Source organism: Trematosphaeria pertusa (genome assembly GCF_010094035.1).
Source record: "Trematosphaeria pertusa strain CBS 122368 unplaced genomic scaffold BU26scaffold_7, whole genome shotgun sequence".
Taxonomy (NCBI): domain Eukaryota; kingdom Fungi; phylum Ascomycota; class Dothideomycetes; order Pleosporales; family Trematosphaeriaceae; genus Trematosphaeria; species Trematosphaeria pertusa.
Genome location: NW_022987218.1, coordinates 970,012 through 996,936, shown reverse-complemented (window position 1 = coordinate 996,936; position 26,925 = coordinate 970,012). Strand labels below are relative to the sequence as shown.

Below are 26,925 nucleotides of genomic sequence, written 5' to 3'. Positions count from 1 at the left end.
GGCGTCTGCGGCGTGTATCCTAATTTTCTCGGCGGAGCAGTATATAGGAGCCGGGATATTCAAGGATAGCAGTGGGCGTCTGAAGGATGATATAGACAAGGCAGGAGTTTGCGAGCGAACTAGGACTTCGGGTGCCGATACTAGCATAAAAAGAGGTTGCGTCTCTCCGGAGCTGGTCGGGTTGAAGTCATCGCGTCTCACATCAAAGGCTTGTGTATTAACAATCTTGATATACGCTAGCCAAAACATAGATACATGCACATTCATATCATCGTTCTAACCCCCAATTCGTACTGTTCAGTCATGGAGATACTTCCCTGGGCCTAAACTTAGTGTTGAAGTTTGCTTGACGAATGAACCACGCATTGTGCGTTTCCCATTCTGCTTCGGGGTGCTCGAGCTCAATCTGTAGTTCGTTAACCCAACTTGCAGCTACGTGTATTGGAGTTCGGTCACTTACCTCGAATCGTCTCAAGAAGCTCGGCACTAGCTTGTAGACCTCCAAGAGACTAATGTTCTTCCCAATACAAGTTCGTGCACCGGCACCAAACTGGAACATGGTCCCGTTCATCTCCTTTCGCTTCTCGGGGCTCGCCTCGAGCCAACGTTCCGGCCTGAAGGCATCCACATCCACACCGAAAACTTCAGGACGACGGTGCAAAACCCAGGGATTGCATCCGACAATGGTGCCTCCAGGGATAAACTCTCCAAGGATGTTCATTCCCTGTGGCGGAACGATGCGCTCCAGAATGAGGCCGGCTGCGGGATGCATACGGAAAGACTCCTGGACAACCGCGTCCAGGTACGGAAGCTTCTGAGACTCCGCCCAGGACACAGTCTTATCTTCCCGAGACTCAATCGTACCATTTGTAACGGCTTCGTCCAGCTCTGCCATCAGCTTGGCATATACCTGCGGGTGCTTGAGGAGGAAGTAGAAGACGCTAGACAGGGAAATTGCAGTGGTCTCAGAACCCGCAAACACCATCGACGTACACGCCGTCAGGATGCGTGTATCATCCATGAACTCCGGATGATCGTGGCCGGCTTGGGCAAATTTGGAGAGAAGGTCGACTCCACGAGAATTCGGCAGGTCATCGGGAAGGCCGTATGTCTTAATCTTCTGAATTTCACCAGCGCGCTCGTTGGAACGTGTCTGTGCAAACAGTGTCACGGGAAAGACGGTACTGTTCAGACCAATGCGCTGCGCATACATCCGGATTGGGTTCTTCTCGAGGATTAGATCGAGGATAGGCATCTGGCCAATCTGTATGACGGGTCAGTATAGGTAAGCCCGCCTAGGTTCGCCCCGCTGCAACTTACCGGCCCTGCGTAACTGAGAAACTTCTGCAGGAAAGCAATGATACCGTCCACATCCCTGTTCTCCTCGACGAATCCCAGGCGCTTGCTCCAAGTCAAATCGCCAATGACATCAAAAGCGAAGTACTGCAGCCACTGGCTGAAGTTGCAAGTATTGCCTGTATGCGCGAACAGCTCCTGCGTCTTATCGAGGAAGACGCCGAGTGTGGAGCTGACTAGCGGTTCGTAGTTGACGAGCGAGCTCATGGCGAAGGCATTGTTGACGCAGCGGCGGTATTTCGCGTGGTAGTCTTCGTCGGTCGTGGAGAAGAGGGATTGGAGGCGTTGGCCTTTCGCTACGGCATTTTGGACGGGGTAGAAGTCGGACTGGAGAGGAAAGTTAGTACGAGAAGGTCCAAAGCACTTGCGGAGGACGTGCCTTCGTCATGCCCTTATTCAAGCCATAAATGGTCTTGATAGCTCTCGGGTCCGCAAACGACAGAACGTTTGGCCCCAACCGCACGATATCGCCATGCTCCCTGTGCAGCCTGATCACAGTCCACTCATGGTGTCTCCCCCGCACATCCCAGAATCTCCACCAGTTTGTGTACCCGGCCGCCCAATGTCCCGGGTATTTGTTCAATCCCTTCCAGAATTTATTGTTTAGGAAGAAGGCGACGACGAGGGAGGCAAGGACCAGCGGCCAGTACTGGACGAGCAGCGGAAGTACTTCGTTGAGAAGCATTGTGCCTAATATCTTGGGTGTTGAAGTCGTTAGATATTAAGGAAGGGACACCTCAGCTTTTCATATCTAGGGCTGGTCGGCGCTGTATATAGGATGCAGCAGCCGCGCCGCAGGGCTTGATTGCCGTGAGCTCTAACGTGCTCGTCGAAGGGGCGGGATTCGGCATGGCTGGATTGCGCAAAACGAGCTATGATGCGAGTCGGCAGTTGAGGTAGCTAACAGAGAGACGCCAGCCTGTGTCAGCGGAGATAAAGGTCCCCTCTGGAAGGGATGGCCTGCTGGCTTCTCCCCGGCCTTGGCAATGAAGCCAGATCGCGGGGGCGGGGTCTCGTTTCCACCACCCGTTTGCCGTTTCCCATCCGTCTTCTAGCATTTCCACCACCCGCCATCGTCTTCACCGTGGTCGGTTCATTTAGAAGGCGGTGATCCCCTTGCTTACTTCTGACTCTCCCCGGTTTTGGCTGACGCCCATATATCGTGGCATCGCCTGGCGCTGACTCGATTCGGGTTTACACACGCCAGATCTCTGTGCTACCCTGGCCACCGACGGCTCGCGTTTAATGTGCGACCGAGAACTGCCGGCGACGTGTCGCCAGCGGCTAAGCTTCGTACGAGCGATAGCAGAGACTGTGGGCCTTGGATACAGTCGGCAGTTGATGAATCACACCAAAACGAGAATTGCCGAGTTGCAGGTGCTGAGTCAGGGCTTCGTCCGGAGCGGCCCGACTCTATCCGGAGCAGTCTACGTCGAGACACGACCATCTCTCGTGGAGGCCGGGCTCCCTCGGCCTCTACCCACTACCTTTGTACGGCATCATACATACTAATTCGAACTGATTACATTCCATGTAGATTTGAGCTCATCTCTTGGAACTTTATTTAAAGAAAACCGCTCAAGACTGGGGGCTGTTACAAGAAAGAATGGAAATGGTGAGAGCCTTTGAGGTGTTTTTATGCATAGAGCGCCTGGACGGCGCCCACTCAACCGTTATAGCAATTCTGCCATACTCATATTTCTGATCCTGGACCATCTCCGCCCAGCTTCAGATTACGTGAGGGCCTAGCCGCCTGTACTTCCCTCGCAAAGTCGCCTCGCCTTCTCCATAGTCATCTTTCGCCACTTAGACTTAGGATTCATATGAAAAGGCTCTGCGGCACGCTTTCCCCTAGCCTATTCGGAGAATGCGTTTAAATATCTGATGAGAAGTCCATGGTCGAAGATCGCAGCTACGCCGTTGGTGACAGGTGTGGTGGCGTCCTTAAGCACCTCGAATTCCACTGGCATGACCCTTCCGTAAGGCAGTCGCATGTCTACGTATAGTCGGCCGATGGCCGATACCTACCCTTTTGATGGTAAGGAAATCTGGTCTCGATGCTGCGGGTCGATGCGGATCTTGAGTCCCTGAGCGACAGCCCATGACTGGTTGAGCACATTGCAGTTCAAACCTGTGTCTAGGAGGGCTTGGAATGGGACGTCATTGTTGAATGATGGGTTGGGGAGGGGCTTCCATTCGGCTCATTGGAAAGGTACATCATGGGCCATGACACCCTCAGGCGGAGAAGAAGAGATTTACGAAGCGGGAGAAACAATCTTTGAGTGTTTTCGTGGTATCCAGAAATGAGCGTGAGGAGCAGGTCGAAGGGAAGCGCTTCACGACCATCGCGATCACTTCCGTTGCAGGAAGATGGGAAATCCTCACCGTCCGCGATGCGTGCGAGAATCATTCAAGGCCCAGAGGATCTTGTAGCCGTGGCACCAACTCCCGATGACGACCGCCTCAGCAGACTACTCAGGGCCACCTGCGGCCGGTGTCTCCAGGTATACTCTACGCCCCCTTGCAACCAGTTTGCCAACAACACCGTATGGGAACGCAAGCGAAAACCATCCCAGCTCCACTCAGACATCTACGACTTCCCCGCGCGGCGCGTCCAGATCCTGAACTATAGCGTGAGCGCAGTGTTCTGTGCTGTGTTGCTTGTAGGCGCAATGGCGTGTTTGAGAGCAATTAGTGAGAGATCGAGGGGCCTCGGGGTTGGCATGGTTGCGTTGTCTGCCTTCTTGTTTGCGGCGTTTGTAGCGTTGTTTACCGATGCAAGACGTAGTGAGGTCTTCGTGGGGTCGGCGGCGTACGCGGAGGCGTTGGTAGTATATGTGAGCGCTGGGGTTAGAGGAACGAAGCAGACACAGGAAGGGACGCAGAGTGGTGGAGTCACGTAGATGTACCTGTTCTTCCACAACCCATGGAACACTCGATCTAGCCTGGGGTGTTGGATTCTCAGGAGGCCGGATGGCGCTCTTGATGGCGTCCATGGGCCATCTTGCCTGGCTGTTCCGTCGGAAGTGGAAAAAGGAGCATGAGCAAAATAGGAATCGGTTGAAGAACTCAAAGGCATATCAGAGTGACGGTGAGCACGCTATCTTGAGGATATGGGATGAGTGAAGACGGGAAGCATCATGGACTGTCGGATGTGGCAGTAAGAAATAAATACGGGGAAGTCGAGGAACTGTAGAAGCTAACGAAGCGGACGATAAAACGAGAACCGTGGCATGAATGGACATCTGCTCGGACGCGGTCATCCAGTAATGCGAGCATGATTGTCTCAAAGAGTTTTCGCCAAGCGGAAACGTGCGTGCAGTCCAACGTCGCTTCCTTATTCGGCAGGACTAGACTTGACAACCGACCCGCCTCAGGATGCTTGAGACATTCTCACCTAAACGCCCGGCCATGTAACCCTAAACTCGTCCTTAAATCTCCTGATGCTGATTCATCTCGGCTGCCCTACCTTCACGCACGCGCGCTGAAGCACAATTCGAAACTTTATCGTATAGCGAGCGGTAGATGCGTGCCAGCTAGAGATGGACGCGCGGTATGGACACTCGCCAACGACTGCGCCCTACGCTGACGCATGAGGGCCCAACATCCGAATGTCCTGCAGGTGAAGAATGGCCGACTGGACTGGTCACCAGATGAAGATGTTCGGAGATCGGTCCCGGGCCGAGCACGGGGTCCTGCGCGACTTTTGCGAGCCTGTACAACTTCCCCAGACTTTCCCGCGTGGCGTACTGGAGGTACCATCGAGGTACCGTTCCGGGGCCAGACGCTGACGGACCGTGCGGTGGAGAAGTACTCGTGACCGGCTCCTGTGAAGATGTATCCTCTAGTGACTTCCCGAGGCTTACGGCATCCAACAGCATTGGACGAGTTTGAGATGGACGTGCAGCGAGAATCAAATTGGAAAACACGGAAAACAGACTCGAAACTCAAAAATCAAGGATGACAGATGCTGGAGTTTGCAGTTCATGTGGTCGGGCACACTGCGCTCCCGGCCTACCATTCCGTCCGGTTCTTCTCGCGATGAGTCAACGCCAACCACGTCGCTACGCATGCAGCGTACATACAGGCGCGCATGCGGCCGTGACTCCCACCAGCAGATTCCGAAACGCCTAGAGAGAGCCTACCTGCACGACTGCTCATTGGCAATGGCGAGGAGGATGCGCAAGCAGCAAGAACAGATGGAAAGATGGGTTGGGGACGGAGCGCGGAAGATGTTGGGCGTTGGAGTTGGAGTTGGCTTTCGCCGCTTGTAGCCGGCTAGTGGGCACATGACAGCGGGATCCCGTCTCGCGCGGTTCCCTGTCGAGCTGAGGGGCATCCGAAACTGGCAAAGAGGGACGATACCGCTTCATGCGCAGATGCACGATCAACAGTGCGCCTTCGTGGGGAAGGCATTCTCCAGCAAGATCCCTCGCGACCAAGAGGGCGGCGGTAGTCGACTGGCGAATGCCGCCACAGCCGAGCCGGATGCGCATCGTCGGGCCCCCGACTGTGAGGCGTGAGGCGCAGTCGTCAGTATCCGAGCTGCAGGTTTCGGCGTCGCCTGTGCAGATTTTGAAACAGCGAAGACGCCGGCTGCTATCGATAGGACCGCTGATATGGGTCGACGATAGGTTAATCCGGGGTCGCTCAACGTCGTCAGGACTTGCGCAATCGCGTCGGTCCGCCTCAGCAGAGGATACTCTGTTCCAATCGTGGAGAGGGCGCGAAAGGGGAAGACGAGCATTGAAACGGCCACTCTATGCAGACCGCTCAACGAGTAGAAGCTCCACCGTCGCGGTTTCTGGTAGACTACCGCAGTCTCGGCCGGCGCGACTCGTTGCAAGGAAAGGGAGCTTAGTCTTGCAGATAGGCGACCGGTTGGACATCGGATGTGCGCATGTGCGAAGTCGGCAGAGGCGACTCCGAGGAGGATCTCGGATCTCCCGCCATGTCGCCATCTGCCACAGCCATCACCGCCGCGCACTGCCACAGCGCATCTGCGGCGTTCCCGGCTATTGCTGCAAGCGGAAATCACCATGGCCCGCGGGCGTCGCGCGCCATCGTCGTCATCGCCGCGAAAGATGCTGGAGGCAGGTCGCGCAGTCTGCTTCAGTACGCGCCCGAGCTACTCGACGATGGCACGCTGCCATGGTTATTCTGGACCGTGTCTGTCTGAGGGCCCGCGCGGTCGCGATCACATGAGGGCCGCGCGAGAGGGCTTTTCGACGCGGACAGCACCCCTGCTCGCACCCCGGCTATCCCAGCTGATTGGGCTGACTGTTTCTGGCCCATTTTTAGCCCCAAGCAACGTCGTCCTGTCGTCGACCCAAGACGACGTCCAACTCTCCCACCTTCTCCAACCTGAAAGACAGAACCCCTAGCCTCCACTCTATCCGCCATCGTCCCTTTACCCGCGTACGCCGAATGTGGCAGCAACCCCGCTGCGGTGCGCGCTCGTTTTGGATGTTGAGCAAAGCTTCTGGAATCCCGCACCGTGGGATGCCATGTCGCGACACCACCTGCTCGAGGCCCAGCAGCAGCAGGCGCCCCAGGAGCAGAGCGCCGGCTCGCTCGCATGTGGCGTGTAGTTGGAGTACGGGCTGCCTGCGCGCATCCGAGCAGGTTGCGGGCCCCATGTGCATGGTCAACCGTGAGCGCGGCCCTCAGCTGCCTTGGGAGGTATCGAAAGGTCCCAACATGCTTTTTGCCATGTGCAGCGCAGGCTGATGAGCGCCGGCTGCGCTCCTCATCTCCGCCTGCAGGTTCTGGCTGGCTTTCTGGCAGCCATGAGGGCATCGCAATCTTCTCGCTGCCCGCCTCCGCCTATCCACGCGCGCCCACGGCGTGAGCAACGCGGTCGCCGTGTCGGCCGGTCAGCTAGGATCCGACTAGACCTGCAGCTGCAGCTCTCGCCATATATGCACGATTAAATCAAGCTAGATGCGCAGTGCAGCCAAACGGGGCAGTGTGCATGATGCACCCTTGCCGAGCTCTGTGGCCACGCCGAGCGGGCCATCACCGTCCCCTCGTCAGTCAGCGCTCTTAATACAAGATGCCACCCTCGACCGCTAGCCTTCCCTACCCTCCACCTCTCACCTCGCCTTCTCCTCCCCTCATTCGTCCGTCCTTTTCTTGTCTCCTCCGCACTGCAAGGCGAGCCAGCAAAAACGTAATTCCGCCTGAGACATCCTTTTTACATTCTCTTTTGTTCCTTTCGTTGATCCCGCCGTCCCATATAATATCGCATCGTCTCGCGCACCGCCACACCCAGCCATAATGCCCATCCAGCTGCTGCCCGCCTCGGCCGCCGCCTTCGCGCCCCGTTCCACCGTCAACATCGTCCTGAACTCCAAGGTGGAGCCCTGGTTAACGCAGACGCTGAAGCGGATAAACCGAGTGAAGCGCCCGCTCAACAGCGTCCAGCAGCATACGCGATGCCTCACGGAAACGCTGTCCGGCTCGAACGCTATATGGTCGCTATGCTCCATCATGGTCCCCAAGGCCCCCGATTCGGAGCTGCGCAAGGACCCCAACCCGCTGGTCGAGGCCATCTTCAACTACCAGGTCATCCACATTGAGGCATACGTCGTGCACGTCGACATGGTTTCACAGCATGAGGTTGCATTCAAGCTCACGCCCGAAACCATCGAGGCGCTTACCGAGTACCACAAGGACATCTACTCGGTCGACGTGGCCGCCAGCACCTGGAACTGGCCCGAGAAGGAGGCGCAGCTGAAGAAGCTCCAGGACGAATTTATACAGGCCGTCAACCGCTACGTCTTCCGGACTGGCGCGCGCGCATTAGAGGGGATGGAGGAGGAGGGCGCGGGAGAACTACTTGAAGGACGAGGTGAGGACGTCAAGAGCGCCATCATGGGCCTGTTCCTCCCGCTGCTTCCTCCTCCTCCGAGGATCGTCGACGTTGTCCGACCAGCACCGCTCCTCCCAAGCTCGCCGGGCGCATCCAACTGGTGGCAGCCAGGACATCACATCCTGCAGTCACAGCCAGCGCATGTTGAATCTTGGAGGACCGTTCACTCGACACCAAGCCCAACCATTGCTACCTGCGGTGAAACGCAACCATCGTTCTGGAGTACAATGGGCTTGGACGCTGTACAACTACCGTCGCCGACCCCCTCCTTCAGCCAGCCATTCAACACCACGAGCCAGTACTACAGCCCGCCTCCGGCAACCGCCCCGATACCTGCGCTTCCCCTGCCTAGCGTGCTGGCCCAGCAATGCGGGTCAAGCGCCGTGCACGGCGGATTCAGCAGCGGATTCGGATGGGACTCTGGATTCGCACCACAGTACGCAGCATTCACGTAAGCGCGTAGGATCAGAAGCGTGGTACCTGTCCTCTGTCGAAGCCCAGGAAGCGCGGACCTGGCCAGTCCCCTTCTTCTTCCCCCTCCTACACCCGGGTTGCGGCGCACAGCCTTGCGACGCCCGACACGAGACGATATGCGATGTGCACGAAAGTGATGTACAACATCATCATACCAAAGCATGGGACGGCGTTTCATCGATTTTAGCGACTGCTTTGAGCGTTCCTACTCTCTTCTCTCGTACAAATTTCCTTGATATCCGTTTAGTGTAGCGTCTGTTGTTTTAGCGAGCGTCTCTTTTTTTGCCTGTCTCCTATGTCGCCTTTCCTGCATACAGCGGCCGGACCAGGTCTTTTCTTTTGGGTCTTGCATCTCTGGGAGGTTTGCATGTCGGGCATTTTAAGACGGATACAGACAGCCTCACGGCTACGAGGCAGGCACACTCGGTTGTTTTTGTTTAATGTCGTACTGGGCGGCTGCTGACTCTTGATTGAGCATGGCATGCCACTCATGATTGGACGCAGTTACGTTCTCGCCTGCTCAGACTGGCATTGAGTGCCAGCCGGACATGCTGGGGGGCGGCGACAAAAGTTATGCAAGGCATCTGGGATGCGTGTAATCGTCTGTTCCTGCGCAGAAGGATGGATTGGGCGGTGGAGGAGCGAGGTTCCCGGTCGAGACACGAGTACGCCCAGCGCGGATTTGGCTCTCAGGAATGCGGTCTTCTGCTTGCGGAACTGCACTTCCTGATTGACGCGGGTTTCTTTGGCTTTCTCCATCTGCTCGAGACGCTGGAGCGCAGGGACTGTAGGGTCATCTCCTACTCTTCAGGACTGGGTCTTGGAAGAAGCACTCCCTGGCGGAGTGAATCTGATGCTGGCAGAAGCAAGCTTCTACTATAGCAGTCTAAATGTAATAAAAAAACGAAACTTCAGCAACTCCAGCAGCAGTCCCAGAAGCATGAAGCAAGTGCGGAGGCCATTCGTCGGGGCAGACCCTGGGCGCGCTCACATGCACTGACTCGGGCGGCGGCTCTGCGGATCTCGCAGCCAGCGTGCTGGGATCGCCGCGGGAACAGCTGGGGAATGAGAGCGCGGCGGACGGGGGCAGGCGGAGTGCTGCGAGTGTGCGACGTCTACAATAGGCGGTGCCTGTTTCAAAAGCGTGCAGCGAGGCAGCGTGGCACGGGCAGAATCCGGCTTTGTCCCGGTGCTGCCTCAGGTCGGCTCTTTGTGTTTGGCGGCCGGGCCGGCCTGCGACGTGCGAACACCCACGGCCGGCCACCACATGCGAGAGCCTCGCCAGCATCTGCATCTGCGTCTGCATCCTCCCCGTCCGCCCTTCCCACGATGCCCGCTGCCCCTGCCGGCCGAGCATAGCAGCGCCCGAAGCCCACCTGCGCCGGCGCACATCGCATCGCTCGCTGGTCCCGCCATGCCGCCCGCCAACTCTCGCAACCCCAGCCCGCCCGCAGTAGGTGCCAGGTCCCCTCGCCCGGCTGCAACCCTCTGTGTCCTCTCCGCACGCGCGTGCGCAGCGGGTGCCAGCCGCGGCCTCTGAAGACGCATTCTGACTGTGCAGGACTCGGGACGGCGTGCCCAAACGCCGCCGTCATACATCTCGGCGCTGTCCGAGGCGCTCGAGAGCCCCGTCACCCAGGACGTCTACAACCTCGCGGCCACCCTGACGACCCAAGCCGAGGACGCCGACGCCGACGCCGACGCGAGCCTGCGCTATCTGCGCGCTGCCCAGGACCACGACCAGCGGCGGCTGGAGAGGTCGCGCGACCGGCTGAGGGCGCTGGAGCGGGAGCGCAGCGAGCTGGAACACCGCGACAGAAGCGAGCGCCTGCGACGGGTGATGAACCGCCTAGGCCGCCTCCACGACGACCCGCGCGCTGCGTATGGCGACCGCGTCCCCAGCCAGAACAGCCTGTACGACTGGTCGCCCGCCAACGAGGCCGACGACGAAGACGAGCTCGACCAGATCCTGGCCGAGCTGCGCCGCGAGCAGCCGAACACCCACCCGGAGATCCTGCGCGTGCTGGGCCGCTCACAGCTCGATTCGGAGAGGGAGCGCTCGCGCGCCATTGTGTCCAGGCTGCTCAACTCGAACCAGCCGTCGCAGTCGGCGGACGGCTCTCTGAGGTCTGCCGCTATCCTGCAGTCTGTGCGGCGGCATCCCCGGTTTTCTGCCCGCACCCGAGATCACAGCCAGCGGTACAATGCTGACAGAGAGTCTGTCACCAGGTCGGATAGCCATACGCATTGGAGGGACCGCTACGGGCCTTCTGAAACGGCGCGCCAGGCTGCTGGCATGTCTCGCCTCTCCGACCGGACCTCACTCGACCGAGCGATTGAACAGGCCCGCGACCGTGATGTGCTAGCGCGCGTGGACTCGTATCGTCGAAGCTACCTAGACCGCACCTCGGCTTCAACTTCTACCGTGTCGCCCATGCTCGAACAGACTATCAAATACCTATCCCGGATACGGTATTCAAATACGCTCGACGAGAGTCTAAACTACGCTATAGACGCAGGCTTCTTGGCCAAGGACTACTTCTGTGATGATCACCAAGACTTCGTCCTAGATCCCTTTACGCTTCCGCCGCCAGCGGAGACATCGTGGTTAGCACCTGGTGCCGTGCTATCAGGATGCCAGCACGCCACCACGGTTACTTCTACTGTCACTACCACCACACCAGGAGCAAGCACAACGCTGTACCGCTTCCGGAACAACGACTCTATGACCTCTACTCTCTTCGAGCCTCCTGGCCGGACGTGGCTGGGCTCCGGTTATACATCCAGAAGTCGAAGCACCTCAGGCCCCGAAGTCGTTACATCTCACTCGCCGCAGCAAGATCGGTGGCCAGTGAAGGTGACTATCCACGCGGTCGACTACAGTAGGATGTCCCTGTCAGCCACTATGGAAGCCTACAACGTCCCGTCACACCCACGTCCACATCAGACTCTGTTTAGCCATTCGATAGACGGTAACCCACAACCGTTCACTCGGACGTCGTCGATTACGACATACCTTGAAGGCGAGATACTTGACTTCAACACGCACACCCTCCTCACCGAATCCTTCAAATCCAGCGCAAGCAACGACGCCACCTACTGGAGGAAATTACCACCGTTCCAGATGCTCACGGATGAGGAGATAGTCCGCAACCTAACAAGTCGAAGATGGTTCAACGAAGTGCTGAGCAAAGAGTGGATCCTCATGCGCTGGAAGGAACGCTGCTTCGTCAAATCGCTCAACCGATCGACCGCCGACCCCGTTCAACCTCCATCCAACTCTTCGTTCTCCTCTGCCCCTGCAGTCAACTCGTTCCACTCCAGCTCGACCCGGGAAAACCATCAACCTGACCCAAGCACACATTACTGGGGTGGCGCCGGAACGGATGCCGAACACGGCTCTTTCGATGATTCAGGTTGCGGGTTGACTATCAGTGGGTTCTATTATGTGTGTCTGAGGAGGAGCAATGGCGCGTTGGAGGGGTTGTATTACGATCCGCAGAGCAGCCCGTATCAGTGCTTGAAGTTGGAGAGTGTGAGAGGCGGTGTATTCCCTGCTTGGGGGTTCAGGTAGTGGTTGGCGCTTGAAGAGGAGAAAAGGGGGTGTGAAGTGTTTCGATATTTTATTTGCATGACCAGGCGTTTACAGGGCTCCGGGCTCTTGTGGGTTCTGGATACGGGAGTTAGAGAATTACCGCCCAGTGTGGCTTTGGTTTGGATCGGGTATTTTACGTCTGGCGAAATGGCTGGATGGACTCTACGCTCGCTATAGCTTCTATCCGCATATTCCGCACGAGAGATGGAAGAGGCTCAAACAGAGAGCGCAGCGGATGTACGCGAGCCTCGATAAATGACCGAATGAATGAGAGAAAGTTCTCTTGAACATGTGCTGCGCGCAATTTGCGTAGGAGGCGTGAAGTATATACGCGGGCGTGACGACGTGAGTGTAGTAGCGTATCAATAGCAAACACGGCGTTCGGGCATGTCAATCGGACGTGGATCAGGGCTTTGTAAGGACTTTAAGCATAGCTTTTGCGAATGCCTCTCGAGGGTTTAAGCCGGTAGTGTCACAATCAATACATTCTCCATTAAACAGCGGAGCAGCATTCTCACTAGTTGGGAGTGGGTTGTGCTGTAGAGGGAGGAGGTGTTCATACTTTTCCTCTTGATAGGCTAATATAAACTGAAGAGCTAACTGGGTTATCAACAAACCAACCATGCCCCATCTCCCGAATTACATACATTACCATACCATAGAGCTAACGCCAGTCTATACACTGAGTGAATGCCTCGCTAAAATTCTATCCACACATGCACAACACCGAACTCCAAGTATACACAGTCCGTCCATCATGGTCGTTAATTAAGGACCAGCATAGCCGATATTCTCCCTATCATCGTCGATGACCCTGCCGTACCTGCGTTGATTGTCAGCAAATTCAATGTTTAACGAAATAAGGAAGTAGTGCTCACTCTAGAAGCAGCCTGAAGAACCAGGCCTCGAAATCCACATTCCTAAGCACTTTATCCGCCCATTCCCTACTCCTCTCCGCAATCTCCCTCGCCTTTCTCTCACCGAGCGAGTCACCGTTTCCGCCTTTCCTGGCGTCGTGCCCGACGTCTCCGTCGACTGGTGCTTGCGGCCGATCGGGACCACTAAACCACCGCACGAGGTCGAGGTGCTCGTCGCCAATCAGAGACAGTGGGACGTAATGCACCCATGGCCGTAGCCACTCCTGGTGCCACTCGCGGAAGATGGCCATTTTATACGTCAGCGATTTCGACCGGAGAAACGAGTAGAAGCGGCCCGAGAAAGCATTCCCATCCATATCGAGCAGGTGCTTATAGTACCACGCATCTTGCCCATCTACCCGCTCCGTAAGCTCGAAGAATTCCTTCTGCGCGTCGCAGTCTCCGGGGTCGCACTGCCCAATGTGGCTGAACTTGACGTCGATGAGCTTCTTGTAGTCTCTGCGGTCCACTTCTTGGACTTCATATTCGGGATTCTTGTCGTTACCGCTCTTGTTGATGAACATGCCAACCTTATCCGGCGCATTCAGGCGTCTCACTATCCGTTGACGGTGCTGTCTCCTCCATCCACCATTCCTACTGAACCCGCCCGTTGTCGAGCCGCGCCAATACAAGCTATTTGTCTTATTCTCCCAGCTAGTATCGTGGTCCTCGTCGTACCCGACTTTGCCGAACCAGTACCACGGGCTCGGGTATAGGATGTCCTGGAAGCTGGAGATCTTGGACTGCGAGAAAACGGGCGTGAGCTCGTGGATGATGTTGAAGGCGTTGGGGCGCTCGAAGAAGCCGAATGTGGAGGAGAGCGAGGGCGAGTTGCAGATGTCAGAGAAGGCGGTATGGTTGTAGACGTATTTTAGGGGGGATGCGGCATAGGAGGTGAGATTGTCGGGCGGTTGGTCTTCGAAGTTTTGCGCCTGGCTGTTTGCGGGACAGGAGAGGCGTGCGTGCGTCCAGGTCTGCTGGTGGGCAAAACGGTTGAAGCGAGTTGTCTGGGCTTCTTCGAACTGTTTTCCGTCGTTCATGTCCAGAGGGCGCTTCGAGAAGGAATTCCGAGGCTTTTCATTCTTCATGACGCCGGGAAGTACGGCGTCTCGGGCTTTCGCGACCATGGCGGATAGATGGTCGTTGGGGACTACCACTCGCGGCTCATCGTGGATGTTGAAGCCAAGATCCATGTCAGGGAGATATTGGATGAAGTCTTTCATCATTCCGGTCGTCGCCTGCTGTTGCCATTCCGGTCCACCCTCAATCTTGGCCACATTACCATCTCGTATCATCATCCCGATTAGTGCGCTATCTTCGTGGCCCAGAGCATTCTTTATGCGCGCTCTAATGGTCGAAGGCTTCACCGCCCAGTACGGCAGCAGGGATCGTGTGACAGTATCGTATTCGTCGATGAGAACAACTCCATTGCGAGTCGCAAATTCATACCATTTGTCGAAATGGGGTGGGGGCGCGATGCCGTTTCGCCGCCGATATTCCCTCACAGCCTCTGCCAAGCTCTTGGATTGCCTGTTGAGCAGGTCTTGGAATTCCTTCTCGGCGGAATCTATCAGCTGGGCCGCGGGATGCCCCTTCTTTAAATCCATTGGGACCGGAGCGAATGGCGTCTCTGGAGGAAACGCATAGAAACCCGAAGCGTCCTTGCGTGGCGAGACATAGGATGGTCTCCCAGCTGCATGTCGAAAAAGTAGCAGTCCGATCGAAAGCGCCGTAACTCCAATGAGGACTCGTCTAAACCGTATCGAACTCCGAATATCCACAAATGATGTAGAAGATGAAGCACCGTATAGAAACAGAAGTGCCGATGACGCATATACGATGGTGAACCATATACCCGAAAAAGATGCCGCTAGGTTTAGCCTAGCGCATATGTACGAAAATAAGGACAAGAATGAAGTATGTACAGCGCCTTGCTGAAGAAGCTGTATCAATCAAGTTAGCATGGACCCAAAAGCAGATTCGAAGCTTCGAAGGTCGCCTCTGTATCAATCATGGAGAGTCTAGCTAGGATGGACTCTTGCTGCTGGCAGCTGTAATGCACTTCTAATGGAGCGCTTATGCAGCCTTTGCTCAGGCCCACTTTGGGGCGCGCACTTTACTTCCACGCTTGGGCGCTGGAATGAAAAGTGTGAAGTAGAGACAGAGAAGGTTCCGAGCACTTACCATGACAAACATTAACACGTTCACGAGAACATTAACGCAAACCATCATGAGGATCTGCTGCATGGTCCTATGATGGTGCAGCGTTTTCCAGTCCCCGTTCAACTCTCTGTAGACGGGCTCCCACGAGATAGCATCCGGTGTGATGGCAGGCTCCATCAGGTACGTGGCGATCGCACACATTACCGTCATGACCGCTGCGACGTCCCTGAGCCCGCCGAGGGGTTGCTCTTTCTGGCCAGCGCTGGCGGAATTGCGGCGCGAGAAGGTGCCGTTAGCGGACATGAGCCCTCTTCTACCGGAATGCCCCTCATCCTTACTCGACTTTAGGGCGCTTTCGAAGAGTACGATGCCGGTCGCGGCGAAGATGACGCTACTGATTCCGAGCGCGGAGGCTGGCGACGTGCTAAAGGGAGTCGCGAGTATGACGGAGGCGGAGATTGTAATTATAGCGAGCAGCCTGAATGACCTCGGATGCGATAAATGCTCGCGGTTGAAGCTGCTCTCGGTGGGGGAATCGTCAACAGGAGCGTACGTAGGTAGTCCCACCTGCTTGGACAGCAAGTCGTTTTCCGAGATGAACACAACGACGAGCGGAAGGAAACCCTAGCTAATGTCAGCTCAGCTATCAATAGACGTAACCAAAGCGACCTTTGTCGACCAGATGCCCTCCTTATCGCACGCAGCCCTGTCGCATATGAGCGACAGGGCCAGGAACCCGCCCGCCAGCGAGGCTGTAGTCCTCCTCTTTCCGGCATTGCTCGTCCACAACCCCGCGCGGAAGATAGTCGGTATCCATACGAGCGCCCATGAAACGGAAGCTACGAGCAGCTGGTGGTGGACTGGGCCGTGGACGCCTGCGACGGCGGCGAGGACGGCGAAGAGCAGCGGGACGAGGAGATGGTGGTGTTTACGCGCATTCTCCACGATCAGAGAGACGACCGGGTGCATTGGAGCAAAGTGCTATCGTTCGTCGGCGGGCATCGAGAGTGTCGACGGCGAGATGTGGTGGTCGAGTCGTGCGGCCCGAGATCTTGAAGATGAGGTCAGTCAGGGACAGGAGCATCGGGACCGGGATCCACTCGCTTGGCGCGCTAATGACGCGATCGAACAGATCACTTGAAACGTCGACTCCAAACATCCATGTATATTCGTTGACGGCCTTCTGCCCCTCTGTCTAGTCAACGGAATACTCAATGATAAGCTGCCCGCTCTCTTTCAGCCCTCCTGAGGTACACGCAAGCGCCAGGCCGTCACATCAGAACCGCACACGGCACAATGAACGCCATGAAACACCGGCACTTCTAAGGAACACCGAGGACGGAGATGACCCGCTTAAATGATCCGGTATATGCAATGGGCGCGGGAACCTGCGACTCTACTGAGAGGACCCTGCGTCCTGCTCTGCTCGCCGTTGCACGAGCCCCCAGCCGATGTTACGCAACAAAAGCAGTATGACCAGAGCCGGGTAACCCTAAGCGGCGCCTTACGCACCCCTCCATTGATTCACCTCGCGCGGTTGGCAAGAAGGCGCCATTTGTAGCTTTCTAACCACTTCGACGTTGTTCATGAGGACTGTTGAACAGCCGCCATGATCCGCTGCCAGCAGATTATGGCTTGAAGCAACAACAACAATTTCCGCCGAAGCCGCCCTGGAGATACCATATCAGTCGGCATGGGGTACATCTGCGAGCCACAGGGGCCGGGCTTGGACTTGGGGCTGGAATCATTATTCGTAGTACACATGATGCCAGACTGTTCCGGCACGTGCGGGCTGAGTCTCACGGATTCTCTGAGGGCCAACCAGAATCCCCACGCACAAGAATATCTTCTTGCTCAGCTAATATGCGAGACCCGTCATTTAAGCACTAGCCATGAACAAAACTCAGCCCCTCAACACCCAAGTCGTTACATGCGGCTATTGGATTCCTCACCAACCACTATTCCCCACCAAACAACGTCGGCCACGTCGTCTCCTCCCGTAACGCTCTTAGACACACTATTCAGTAATCTGAAGAACCTGCCCACCGCAACCCCCTTCCTCCTCTTCACACTACTCAATTCCTGAGTGCCCCCAATGACAACCGACAGCGTCGTGACCACCAGGTTAGCCATCATCACGTTCCTCAGACTCCTATTCCGATGGAACCCCATATTTCCGCTCCAATCCCGTCAGATAACCCGCCAGCCTGGCATCTCGCGCCTTGAGCACAGGATCCAGCGACGAGCCGATTTGATCGACGAGATGAGTGCCACAGCCCGTGAAGCAAAATGGCGGACAGTCCTCAACCTCCTTCCTCTCAATATTGCGGAGGCCTTGTAGAACTAGATGCAGATTTTCGAAGCGAAATAAGGATGCAGAGCGAAAGGCGTTCCCACGGCATTGGCAACTGGTGCTCTGCAATGTTGCGGATAGCGAGCCAGGTATCGCGATATTCGTCGAGAGCGATTCCGCCTGAGAAGCGCTGTCTTCGGATCTCGCGTAGTGGGAAACAGCGAGCGACAACTGCTCTGATGTCTTCTATTGTTCGATCTATGGTGAGTTGCGTGGTGACGATTGTTCTAAATTCCGTGATGAGTTCATCTAGATGCGCGACTAGTACGATGTGGCCTGCAAAATGCGGATCCGGGTCTTTATTATATGGAAGTGTGGCAATGAGGTAGGTCGTTCGTTTGAGGGTCGGAGAGTGCTGGGGACGCCTGCGAAAGGAGACGAAATTTCGCAAGAATCTGCAAGTTTAAAGACCTTCTTGAAGATGGATAACGAGAGAAAGGATATTTTTGAAATGTGGATGAAAGATGGACACCAAAATTCTGCACATCACACTTGGCACCAAATTATGGTTTCGAGAGTCAGTCACTGTCTGCCACCAATGGTTATTGGTGCCGAGTACATTCTCTATCTCCGCATATCGAATATAAGACTGGTGTAAGGCGCCCACATGCGGTTCATAACTGTCGTTCCAGCATCCGCATGAACCGAGAAAGTACCCATGGAACACTCCAGCGCCTGAAGCACAACGCAATCGACTCCCCATATAAGGATGAAATAGTGCAGTGTTGATGCACTCTACCATGGCTTCGAAAGGCCTCCACAAAGAACCACGCCACACGATCGCAAGCCTTCACCCCATCAAAGATACTCCTACCTCACCCTTATCGCGACCAGAACCAGCCTTTCCGGGCCGGCTTTGCGTCCTTGACATCATAGGCATAGCCGTCATTCTGTGGACCTTTCTTCTTGGCTTCGTCCCATATGCTGCCGTCAGTGCCATTGTCGTCGATGATGGTCCACTCCTCGTTGTCAAGCTGGGATTCTTCTGCCTTTGGGAGTGTCTTCTTTGCTGGTGTGACTGGGATTTCGGCCATGCCTGAGGATGGTGTGTTGGTGACGTCCTTGAGGGGTTGCTTGCCCTCGCCTTTCATCTCAGGCTTGGGGGTGGGCTGGTCGAAGTAGAACTTCTTGTCCTTCGGGATTGTCCTAAATGTAGGTAAGCTGACAGTCCTTGCAGGGCGGAACTGGTCCTTACAGATACTCCCCGGCATCGCGCTGCTTCCGTAAGGCAGCCAGCTCGCTCGCGTAGTCGAGAAATCCGGAAGTTGGCTGGCCCATGCCAAAGCCCCTGTCGAGGTCTGCATTTACGACATGGATGAACGCTTCACCGTTCTTGTCCATGGCCCAGCGGAGCTTCCATCCGCCCATGGTCTCCTCTCCGAAGTTCTTGGCAATATGCATGTACACGATTCCCTGCCACGTCATTAGCATTCATATAATACCACATCAAACTGGCCGACGTACCAGCGACTGCACGATCTTCCGAAAAGCCGGCTCCTTCACATCAAGCACACCGTTATCATCAAACCACTGCTTTTCAAACAAGCCATCCCAGAAGCACTCCTGATTTGCACTACGACACAAATCCGCCCACCACTTCTCCACCACGTACTTCTTCACCCTAGCAGCGAGTTCGGGGTCGATAGTGAGGTCACGGGAGTAGTTAACGGTCGATCCGACGGACTTGCGGTAGGGCGTATGCTCTTGGTCGTTGTTGCGCCATTCTTCCGGTGTGCCGGTGCGGCCGTATTTGGTGGTCAACTTCGACATCGCGGCGAAAGTGCGTGGGTTGAGTTCGGACATATAAAGTTGGTTGTCGGTTGCGCGTAATTTGAATGGTGAGAGCGGGTATGTGGCGGTGGGAGAAGAGGGTTTGTATATATAGCTCCGTGAACGGGGAGTTTGCTACCTTGTGGTAGTGAGTGAATATCCTGCGATTGAGGCACTGCGACTAGGGGGCAATTCCCATCAGGGTATCAACCAGGATATTCTAGATTACCTGGCAAGTCTCGTGGATCTATCGAAGGGAGTAGCGCGATGACTGTTCCATTCTTTCACCGGAAGCGTAAGGTAGTCTATGGAAAACACGATCTGCGATAGTAGTACAATGACAACATCTGCGATTTTTGACCGGTTCGAGTTTGAGAAAGCCCCTATCAAGCGAGGGAACAGTTAATACTCACCAAATGAACAGAAAGAAACCTGCACGATTAATGGGTTTGGAAATGCGACGATTGACGGCAGCAGCCCTGGCTCGAAGGGTGTAATGGATGAAACAGAAGTCGCATTCGCATCATGCTAAGACTTGTGCTTGTTCGGACAGAATGAAAGAGATACTCCCCATACTAGACCTTAACGAATAGCTTCTGTTGCCGAAAGAAGAAGTGCAATGATGCGATGTGCGCCAGTTCTAGAACGCCATGAACCAGACCTGAGTCGATCCAGGAGAAAGAGGCAGTCGTAAAGCATATTGGGGGAGCTTAGAGATGCATGAGCATCATAGCCTCCCCTCCCCTTTTTCATGACCATATTCAGAATACACGGTGCACTTCTTGAGATGTTTTGAACGTCCGGTCTCCTCGTCGAAGATGTTGCATCCATAAACTGCGGCGTTCGGCGGCGTATATACTGCTCTTCGTTAGCAACATATTGCACGTCCAAAAGCAGAAGGAGCACACTTACAATGCAAGGAGACGGCGTACTCGTCGGGATCCGGATTAGAGATGCGGTGTAAGCCGAGCTTGTCACACATATACGTGACCTGATTCTCCTCGTAGGTTTTCTGAGAGAGAATCTCGAGCGGACGGTCCTCGTCGTTATTGAGGTTGATGGTTGGCCACGAGTAGCGGGTTTCGGTGAGGCGGCCCTTGAGCACTTTCATGATGCAGTGGGCGTTGGCATGACTACCTCAAGTCAGTGGTTGACTGTGGAAGAGCAGTTGACGGCGGATTAATGTGACATTATCTTCGTAGAGGGATAGCGTCCGACAGCGCACCGTCTTTTTATTTATAATGAAGCAGTTGGGCGCTTCGACGGGGGTGGGCAAGGTGTAGCATAGACAGTTCCTCCTCTTTGCTTAACCTAGGACGTCGGGTCGGCACTTAGTGTGAGCGATAGGCTCGATGTTCCGTCCGAGGGTAGCCAATTCAAGTTCGGGGAAGATTGGTCACTTACTCATGGACTGGGCTGCCTTTTCCCGGGGACCAGACGAGGATGAGCTGAATCAAGTCAGCGAGTGATCTCTTCGAGCTATTCGATGCATACTAGGTTGCTCTTTCCATTGCCCTTGTCAACGAGATTCCGCGTATAGTTCATGTTGGAAGCCGGAAAGAAGTACTTCTCCCAGTCGGATCGGTCTGAGACATAATCTTCCATTAATTGCTGCAACTCTTCGGCATCTACATCGTCGGAATCAATTCCAGAGCACGGCCCAAGCTTCTCAGTGAGGGACTTCACGAGGATCTGGAGGTTGTCTTTGGGCGGCTGTTCGTGGGTAAAGCCGGGCATTTTGTGGATGTTGGCGGAAAAGAGGCTTTGGCTTGTTAGACACAACACCGGGGACGGGCCGCTGCAACTAATATAGAGCATAGGCCACAAAGCGATAAGAGATGATAGCGAAGGGTTGAAAGAGGCACACGTAGAGATAGTGTTACGACACGTGGACCACTCTTTCCAGACCGACTCTCCATTATGTAAGGGGCCCGATGGGCCGAAGCCGTGCTTCCCTTACTGCCTAGTCAGTCAGCCGCATCTCGTCATGCCACCTTATGCGAAGCAAACCTTGGAACGCCCCGCCCGTACGACACAAACGAGTCGGCGACGTGAAAGGCGTTCGGCTTGCGTCGGGGAGGTAAGGCTAGTGCGTCCCGGCCGGAAAATCTATCCGCCGTTGCCCCTCGCATCATCGCGCAGCCTCACCTCAAATTTCTGTACACGGCGCAACAGACCACGAACACGTTCCGAATTCTGCCTTCCGCCGGCTCGCTGTTGACTACTACTTCAAAATGGCGACCACTGTCGACAAAGTGAGTGCAGACCGCCCACAGAATGCTCGGGAACGCTGCTAATACGTCTGGCGGGGCAGATCAAGGAGATCGAGTCCGAAGTAAGACGCCCTCATCTACGCTCCCTTTCCGCGACTGACGCCATGGCTTAGATGGCCCGGACCCAGAAAAACAAAGCCACTTCTTTCCATCTCGGTATCTCGCGTATAGCCTCCGATCGGTCCGCATACGTGCTCATGCGTCGCAGGTCAATTGAAGGCAAAGCTTGCTAAGCTCAAGAGGGAGCTGCTCACTCCTAGTTCGAGCGGAGGCGGTGGTGGCGTTGGTTTCGACGTCGCTAGGACGGGTGTCGCGAGCGTTGGCTTCATCGGTTTTCCGTCCGTGGGGAAGAGTACGCTTATGAGCAAACTGACTGGTCAACATTCGGAGGCCGCTGCCTACGAGTTCACCACCCTTACTACTGTCCCTGGCCAAGTGGTCTACAATGGCGCCAAAATCCAGATTCTCGATCTTCCCGGTATCATCCAAGGAGCCAAGGATGGAAAGGGTCGTGGCCGACAAGTCATCGCCGTTGCAAAGACGTGCCACTTGATCTTCATTGTCTTAGATGTGAATAAGCCGCTAACCGACAAGCGCGTTATCGAGAGCGAGCTGGAGGGCTTTGGGATTCGAATCAACAAGAGTCCGCCGAATATTGTATTGAAAAAGAAGGACAAGGGCGGGATCAACATAACCTCGACCGTCCCTCTCACGCATATCGACCATGATGAGATCAAGGCCGTGCTGGCGGAGTATCGTATGGCCAATGCGGACGTTGCGATTCGATGCGACGCGACCGTGGACGACCTGATCGATATAATAGAAGCGAAGGGTCGAAGCTATATCCCGGTGATATACGCCCTCAACAAGATTGATGCCATCTCCATAGAGGAGCTGGATCTGCTGTATCGAATTCCGAATGCCTGCCCAATTAGCGCAGAACACGGCTGGAATGTTGACGAATTGCTAGAGCAGATGTGGGAGAAGCTGAACCTCGTCCGGGTTTACACGAAGCCTAAGGGCAAGATGCCTGACTACTCCGCTCCAGTCGTACTCCGGTCTACCGCATGCACCGTCGAGGATTTCGTACGTCACCCGCGGATAGGATGGTGAATAGGGGTCGCTAACGGGACGGCAGTGTAACTCAATCCACAAGACCATCGTGGAACAGTTCAAGCATGCCATCGTGTACGGAAAGTCTGTGAAGCATCAACCTCAGCGCGTGGGCCTAAGCCATGAGCTCGCCGACGAAGACATCAGTGAGTCCGATCTCCTTCCTGACTGGATTCCCCGGACTCACGCTGTGACCAGTCACCATCATCAAACGCTAGAAGACGCCAAGGGACTTGAATCATGACGGCATCCAGTCCCTGGACCCCAGCAGCAGGTCGCGAGTGGTGCGAGAGGCTTTACAGGATGGCTTATGTGTCTCAATCCCGTATCAATGCTAGATGTTCCCATAGGATGGCCGCGAGCGAGGCGAAGCTCCAGGCCGGCTTTCCGTGTTGGCTTGGGCCGGGGCGCAGTACTAAAAGCAGTCCAAAGGCATCAGCACGTTTATTTCGGTCGAAGCATTTTGCTTACACGGCGATCGCAGCACTCATTCGCCAGGGCTCTGGCGACTACGGCAAATCAACGCTTCCCGAGAGCTAGTCAATACAGGCCGTCGTCTCGATGCCGAGAGGCGTAGGTGCCGCAGCGGGCCTCGTGGGTAACGCATCGACGGAGGCTATTGGAACGGTCTCAGCATTGTTTTTCCCATATTGTGATCGGAAATTCAGGAATACGACGATCGTTTTCTAGCCTCTTCTTCTGATGCTGGCGCGCCCCATTGGCCTACTGATTCCAGCAGTGGTCGACTCGGAGAAAAGCAGCAGGGGTGCCGGGCGGGCTAGCGACTCACAGCACTGGCTGCCACTCGGGCGCTAATTGTCATCGCTCGCGGGCCTGAGTGGCTCGTCGGTCAAACCTAAAGTGTCTCTGGTGGCTCGCCGCGCATGGGCGCCATCGAGGCAGCCTTTCCGAAAGCGTTTCAGCCCTTGGACTCCCGGCCTCAAAGCGGGCAGCAGCAATACTCGCGGCGGCGTCTCCTTTATGCAGCGCCGATGATTGACGCTCGTCCGGGCCGTGGGAATCGCCGGGCTCGCGTACCTGAGCGTCATGGCGAGGGCGGTCTTCTGGGTCGCACGCCACCAGCGCACGGCAACGGCCAGCAACGCAGCACCAGGCGCACGAGGAGCCCGTCGCGGAGCCAATATGGCGCGCCACCTCTGGCCGCGACCGCTTTTGGCAGAGGCAGATTAGCCGGCGCTGGGAGCGGTGCTGTGCGATGGCCGTGATGGGATGATCCTGCTGCCAGGCCGCCTAGAGACCCCATTTGCCGCCGCGCGCTGAGCGTGGAGGGAGCAGCGCTGCTCAGGCGCAGCGGCCGCCTTCGTGGCCCGCGTCCGGGCGCATCTGTCGCCGCTCTAGGGGCGCATCCCCGACTGCGCTAAGCCCAACCGCTGCGCTCGCGTTGCGGTGTCGCTTGGCCTGAGGGCGGCCGGGATGCGCGCACAAGCCAGGCCTCACGCCGACAAGGTGCTTAGGCTCGAAACAAAACAGACCCCTCCGCAGAGCTCCCGCTGCTGCAACCCGCCGCCGCCCGCAGCGCACGCACAAGGGCCCGTACCAGACTTGCCTGGCTGTTCAAGTACGCCTGTACGCGCTGCAGGCCGCACCAGGCATTCCGCCCTGCAGTCCACGCTCCCCCGTCCAATTCACTCGCAGCCGCGCCGCACCTAGCGGTTTGGCTTTGCGCTGTCTTACCGCAGCCCTCTTTTGTCCGCTGCATCCCCGCCGTCTGCCGTGCCCGTCGTCGTTTCGCCTCAGGAACAGAGCGCTCTCATGCATGCATGCGCGCCGCCGAACTGAGGTCACTCTCGCCCCCCAGGAACAGCAACTCCACGGCGCCGGTGCAGATGCCCGTCCTCGAAGGCCCTCTGCCCACCATCTAACACGGACGCTTCCGCAATTGCACGGATACCGCCTCGCTCGTTGCACCGCCGCGAGCCATGAGCCAGCTGCACATGGACCACGAGCAGCAGCACCACCAAGAGTCTTATGAGGACCACCAGAGCTGGACCGACAGCGGCGCATACCATCATGGCCACCACCAGTCGCCGGTGCAGGACTACAATGGCTTCAGCAACTATGCCCCGCTGCCCATGGAGCCACTCTATACGGCCGCCATGCATCCCCCGCAACCACCACCAAGGACCACGCATCCGCAGCTCCAGCCGCTGATTATGCCCCAATGGCCGAGCATGTTGACCAGCCAGTCCACCTATGTGCCCCCCATCTTCCCTTCGGCGCCGGTGCCCATCACGCCCGCATCCGCAACTCCAGTATCAGCGGTGTCAGCAACTTCGACCCATTCCGGCCGGACCTCGTCTACCCCACGGAAGACGCTCACGGATGCGGACCGCCGGAGGATGTGCCTCTACCACGAAGAGCATCCCACTGTCAAGCAGACAGAGATTGGCGGTGAGCGAAGATCCATCACTGACAAACTAGACCCGAGTGGCTGACTCTTTTCCAGCAATGTTCGGCGTGGAGAGAAGGTACATATGCAAGCTGCAATATAGACCGCACCATACTGACCGCTACGTAGCACCGTCTCGAAAGTGCTGCGCCAGAAGGAGAAGTATCTTTACCAGGACGACGGCAGCCGATCACCCATAAAAAGGTCGAAAGGCAAGTTCCCCGACATTGAGAGAGCCCTTGCCAACTGGGCGAGAAATCACCAGAGGCAAGGCCTACCATTGACGGACGCCATCATCCGAGAGAAGGCGCGCTTCTTTGCGACGACCGTCGGCAACTCGGACAGCCACCTGAAAGCGAACAGCACCAGTTGGCTAGAAAAATTCAAGCAGAAGAATAATCTAATGGGTGCGAAGTCAAGAAAGAGTTCAATAGCGGAAGAGTCTGAGGGTACATCGAATCCGCCATCAAATGTGCATACGCCAGGAGGTATCTCGCCAGCCTCTCCGAGCGGGGTATCGCCCTCGCCCGTCACCGTTTCAGCAAAACCGAGCAAAGAGGATCTCAAGACAGAAAGCCCAGATACCCAGGACTTTTCGAGCCACCGCCGTCCGTTCCATTCGCAGAGTAATACGTCGCTCTCTAGTGTGTTCACCGATACCGCGCCGTCGTCGTTTTCAGCCGGACCTACCAGCCCGACTTCGCTCTCGTCGCCCTTCTTCACGCCTGATTCAGCATGCGGACCCAATCCTTTTATGGGCAGTCAGCAAGCGCGAGGCCAGCCAGGAAGCAGCAACTTTCAGCGACCGCGGAGCCAAACGTTTCCAATGCTTATCGGTGTTGAGCAGTACATGTCTCCTCCAGCATCGTCAGAGGCTTTGACCCCTAAATACATCAACACCACCGCACTCGATTCCCCCATGGACGAGCTTCAGCCCTCAATGGGTGCTATCGACGATGCGATGGGTGCTTCACCCACGCAGGTCTCCAACTCCATGCAACCACCGCCGCTACCCACTGCTCCAGGCAGTATTCCGATGCAGCAGCCAAACGTGTCCCAGTCTGATCCCATCAATCTCGATAGCGCATCGCCCGGCTCTCCTTCGCAGGAGGAAGCTGCCCGCGCACTAGAACTTGTCTGGACCTTTTTCCAGCAGCAACACGAAGATTTTGTGGTCGAGCCTCAAGAGTACCTTACTATCGGGAAGCTGATGGAGAAGCTCAAGATCAAGCGCAACTCCGAAAGCCTGGGGTCTGGGATACGCCGTGTTTCCGAGCCCAACTTCGGTTCGGTCACCAAGGTCGATACCATCGACGAGTTGCACTAGTGGCACAAACAAAAAGTTGGGTGGTATCTGTCAGGCTTAGTTCCTTTTCTGATCGCTGCACGGCGACGACGCACACGTCCCTCGGACCTTTGCGGCTACGACGCTTTTCTTTTGCGACACGCCTTTCCGGTATTTGGACACGGAGTAACATAGGAAACTGTAGGACTTGGCTCACGAGGACATGGAGGAGAGATTTGGCAACCAAGCGCTTCATTTGCGATCTTGGGACGTAGGCCGATCCGGAGCCAGGACTAGGACTTGGACTTTCTTTGCATCGAACGTCGAGCACTTCAGCATCAG

At 56.1% G+C, this 26,925-nt stretch overlaps 11 protein-coding genes across 11 annotated transcripts; 7 read left to right on the top strand and 4 right to left on the bottom strand.

Annotated features, from left to right (window-relative positions):
* Nucleotides 1–301: 301 nt before the first annotated feature.
* BU26DRAFT_531005 (pisatin demethylase) lies at nt 302–2,041 on the bottom strand (the record flags this gene model as incomplete). The annotated part of the gene is made up of 4 exons (XM_033830994.1): nt 302–406; nt 461–1,264; nt 1,321–1,683; nt 1,736–2,041. 4 exons carry the CDS (start codon nt 2,039–2,041, stop codon nt 302–304), a joined length of 1,578 nt encoding a protein of 525 aa, XP_033684011.1.
* A 1,251-nt stretch (nt 2,042–3,292) lies between these two features.
* BU26DRAFT_310037 (uncharacterized protein) lies at nt 3,293–4,576 on the top strand. Its single transcript, XM_033821904.1, has one exon. It carries the CDS (start codon nt 3,660–3,662, stop codon nt 4,257–4,259), a length of 600 nt encoding a protein of 199 aa, XP_033684010.1. The 5' UTR covers nt 3,293–3,659; the 3' UTR covers nt 4,260–4,576.
* Nucleotides 4,577–5,482: 906 nt separating this feature from the next.
* Nucleotides 5,483–6,607, top strand: BU26DRAFT_310017 (uncharacterized protein). Its single transcript, XM_033821903.1, has one exon. The coding sequence runs from the start codon at nt 5,728–5,730 to the stop codon at nt 6,559–6,561; it is 834 nt and encodes a 277-aa protein (XP_033684009.1). The 5' UTR covers nt 5,483–5,727; the 3' UTR covers nt 6,562–6,607.
* Nucleotides 6,608–7,635: 1,028 nt separating this feature from the next.
* On the top strand, nt 7,636–8,685 carry BU26DRAFT_426533 (uncharacterized protein; the record flags this gene model as incomplete). The annotated part of the gene is made up of 1 exon (XM_033823678.1): nt 7,636–8,685. One exon carries the CDS (start codon nt 7,636–7,638, stop codon nt 8,683–8,685), a length of 1,050 nt encoding a protein of 349 aa, XP_033684008.1.
* A 1,607-nt stretch (nt 8,686–10,292) lies between these two features.
* On the top strand, nt 10,293–12,496 carry BU26DRAFT_456814 (uncharacterized protein). Its single transcript, XM_033824927.1, has 3 exons — nt 10,293–10,724; nt 10,812–10,903; nt 10,958–12,496. Exons 1-3 carry the CDS (start codon nt 10,545–10,547, stop codon nt 12,276–12,278), a joined length of 1,593 nt encoding a protein of 530 aa, XP_033684007.1. The 5' UTR covers nt 10,293–10,544; the 3' UTR covers nt 12,279–12,496.
* A 347-nt stretch (nt 12,497–12,843) lies between these two features.
* Nucleotides 12,844–16,419, bottom strand: BU26DRAFT_484162 (glycosyltransferase family 90 protein). Its single transcript, XM_033825843.1, has 4 exons — nt 16,049–16,419; nt 15,401–16,003; nt 13,178–15,159; nt 12,844–13,122 (listed from the first exon to the last, which is right to left on the bottom strand). Exons 1-4 carry the CDS (start codon nt 16,346–16,348, stop codon nt 13,068–13,070), a joined length of 2,940 nt encoding a protein of 979 aa, XP_033684006.1. The 5' UTR covers nt 16,349–16,419; the 3' UTR covers nt 12,844–13,067.
* A 1,888-nt stretch (nt 16,420–18,307) lies between these two features.
* On the bottom strand, nt 18,308–19,882 carry BU26DRAFT_309805 (uncharacterized protein). The gene is made up of 3 exons (XM_033821902.1): nt 19,197–19,882; nt 18,928–19,145; nt 18,308–18,878 (listed from the first exon to the last, which is right to left on the bottom strand). The coding sequence occupies exons 1-3, from the start codon at nt 19,533–19,535 to the stop codon at nt 18,554–18,556; spliced, it is 882 nt and encodes a 293-aa protein (XP_033684005.1). The 5' UTR covers nt 19,536–19,882; the 3' UTR covers nt 18,308–18,553.
* A 347-nt stretch (nt 19,883–20,229) lies between these two features.
* Nucleotides 20,230–21,239, bottom strand: BU26DRAFT_426678 (cysteine dioxygenase type I; the record flags this gene model as incomplete). Its single annotated transcript, XM_033823689.1, has 4 exons — nt 20,230–20,360; nt 20,415–20,635; nt 20,907–20,950; nt 20,997–21,239. The coding sequence occupies 4 exons, from the start codon at nt 21,237–21,239 to the stop codon at nt 20,230–20,232; spliced, it is 639 nt and encodes a 212-aa protein (XP_033684004.1).
* Nucleotides 21,240–21,709: 470 nt separating this feature from the next.
* BU26DRAFT_519168 (uncharacterized protein) lies at nt 21,710–22,092 on the top strand. Its single transcript, XM_033828988.1, has 3 exons — nt 21,710–21,757; nt 21,817–21,837; nt 21,889–22,092. The coding sequence occupies exons 1-3, from the start codon at nt 21,737–21,739 to the stop codon at nt 22,006–22,008; spliced, it is 162 nt and encodes a 53-aa protein (XP_033684003.1). The 5' UTR covers nt 21,710–21,736; the 3' UTR covers nt 22,009–22,092.
* BU26DRAFT_519166 (developmentally regulated GTP-binding protein-like protein) lies at nt 21,827–23,565 on the top strand. The gene is made up of 3 exons (XM_033828987.1): nt 21,827–22,861; nt 22,914–23,034; nt 23,087–23,565. Exons 1-3 carry the CDS (start codon nt 22,136–22,138, stop codon nt 23,104–23,106), a joined length of 867 nt encoding a protein of 288 aa, XP_033684002.1. The 5' UTR covers nt 21,827–22,135; the 3' UTR covers nt 23,107–23,565.
* Nucleotides 23,566–24,828: 1,263 nt separating this feature from the next.
* On the top strand, nt 24,829–26,625 carry BU26DRAFT_426308 (CenpB-DNA-bind-domain-containing protein; the record flags this gene model as incomplete). Its single annotated transcript, XM_033823664.1, has 4 exons — nt 24,829–25,300; nt 25,356–25,377; nt 25,428–25,812; nt 26,101–26,625. The coding sequence occupies 4 exons, from the start codon at nt 24,829–24,831 to the stop codon at nt 26,623–26,625; spliced, it is 1,404 nt and encodes a 467-aa protein (XP_033684001.1).
* Nucleotides 26,626–26,925: the final 300 nt, after the last annotated feature.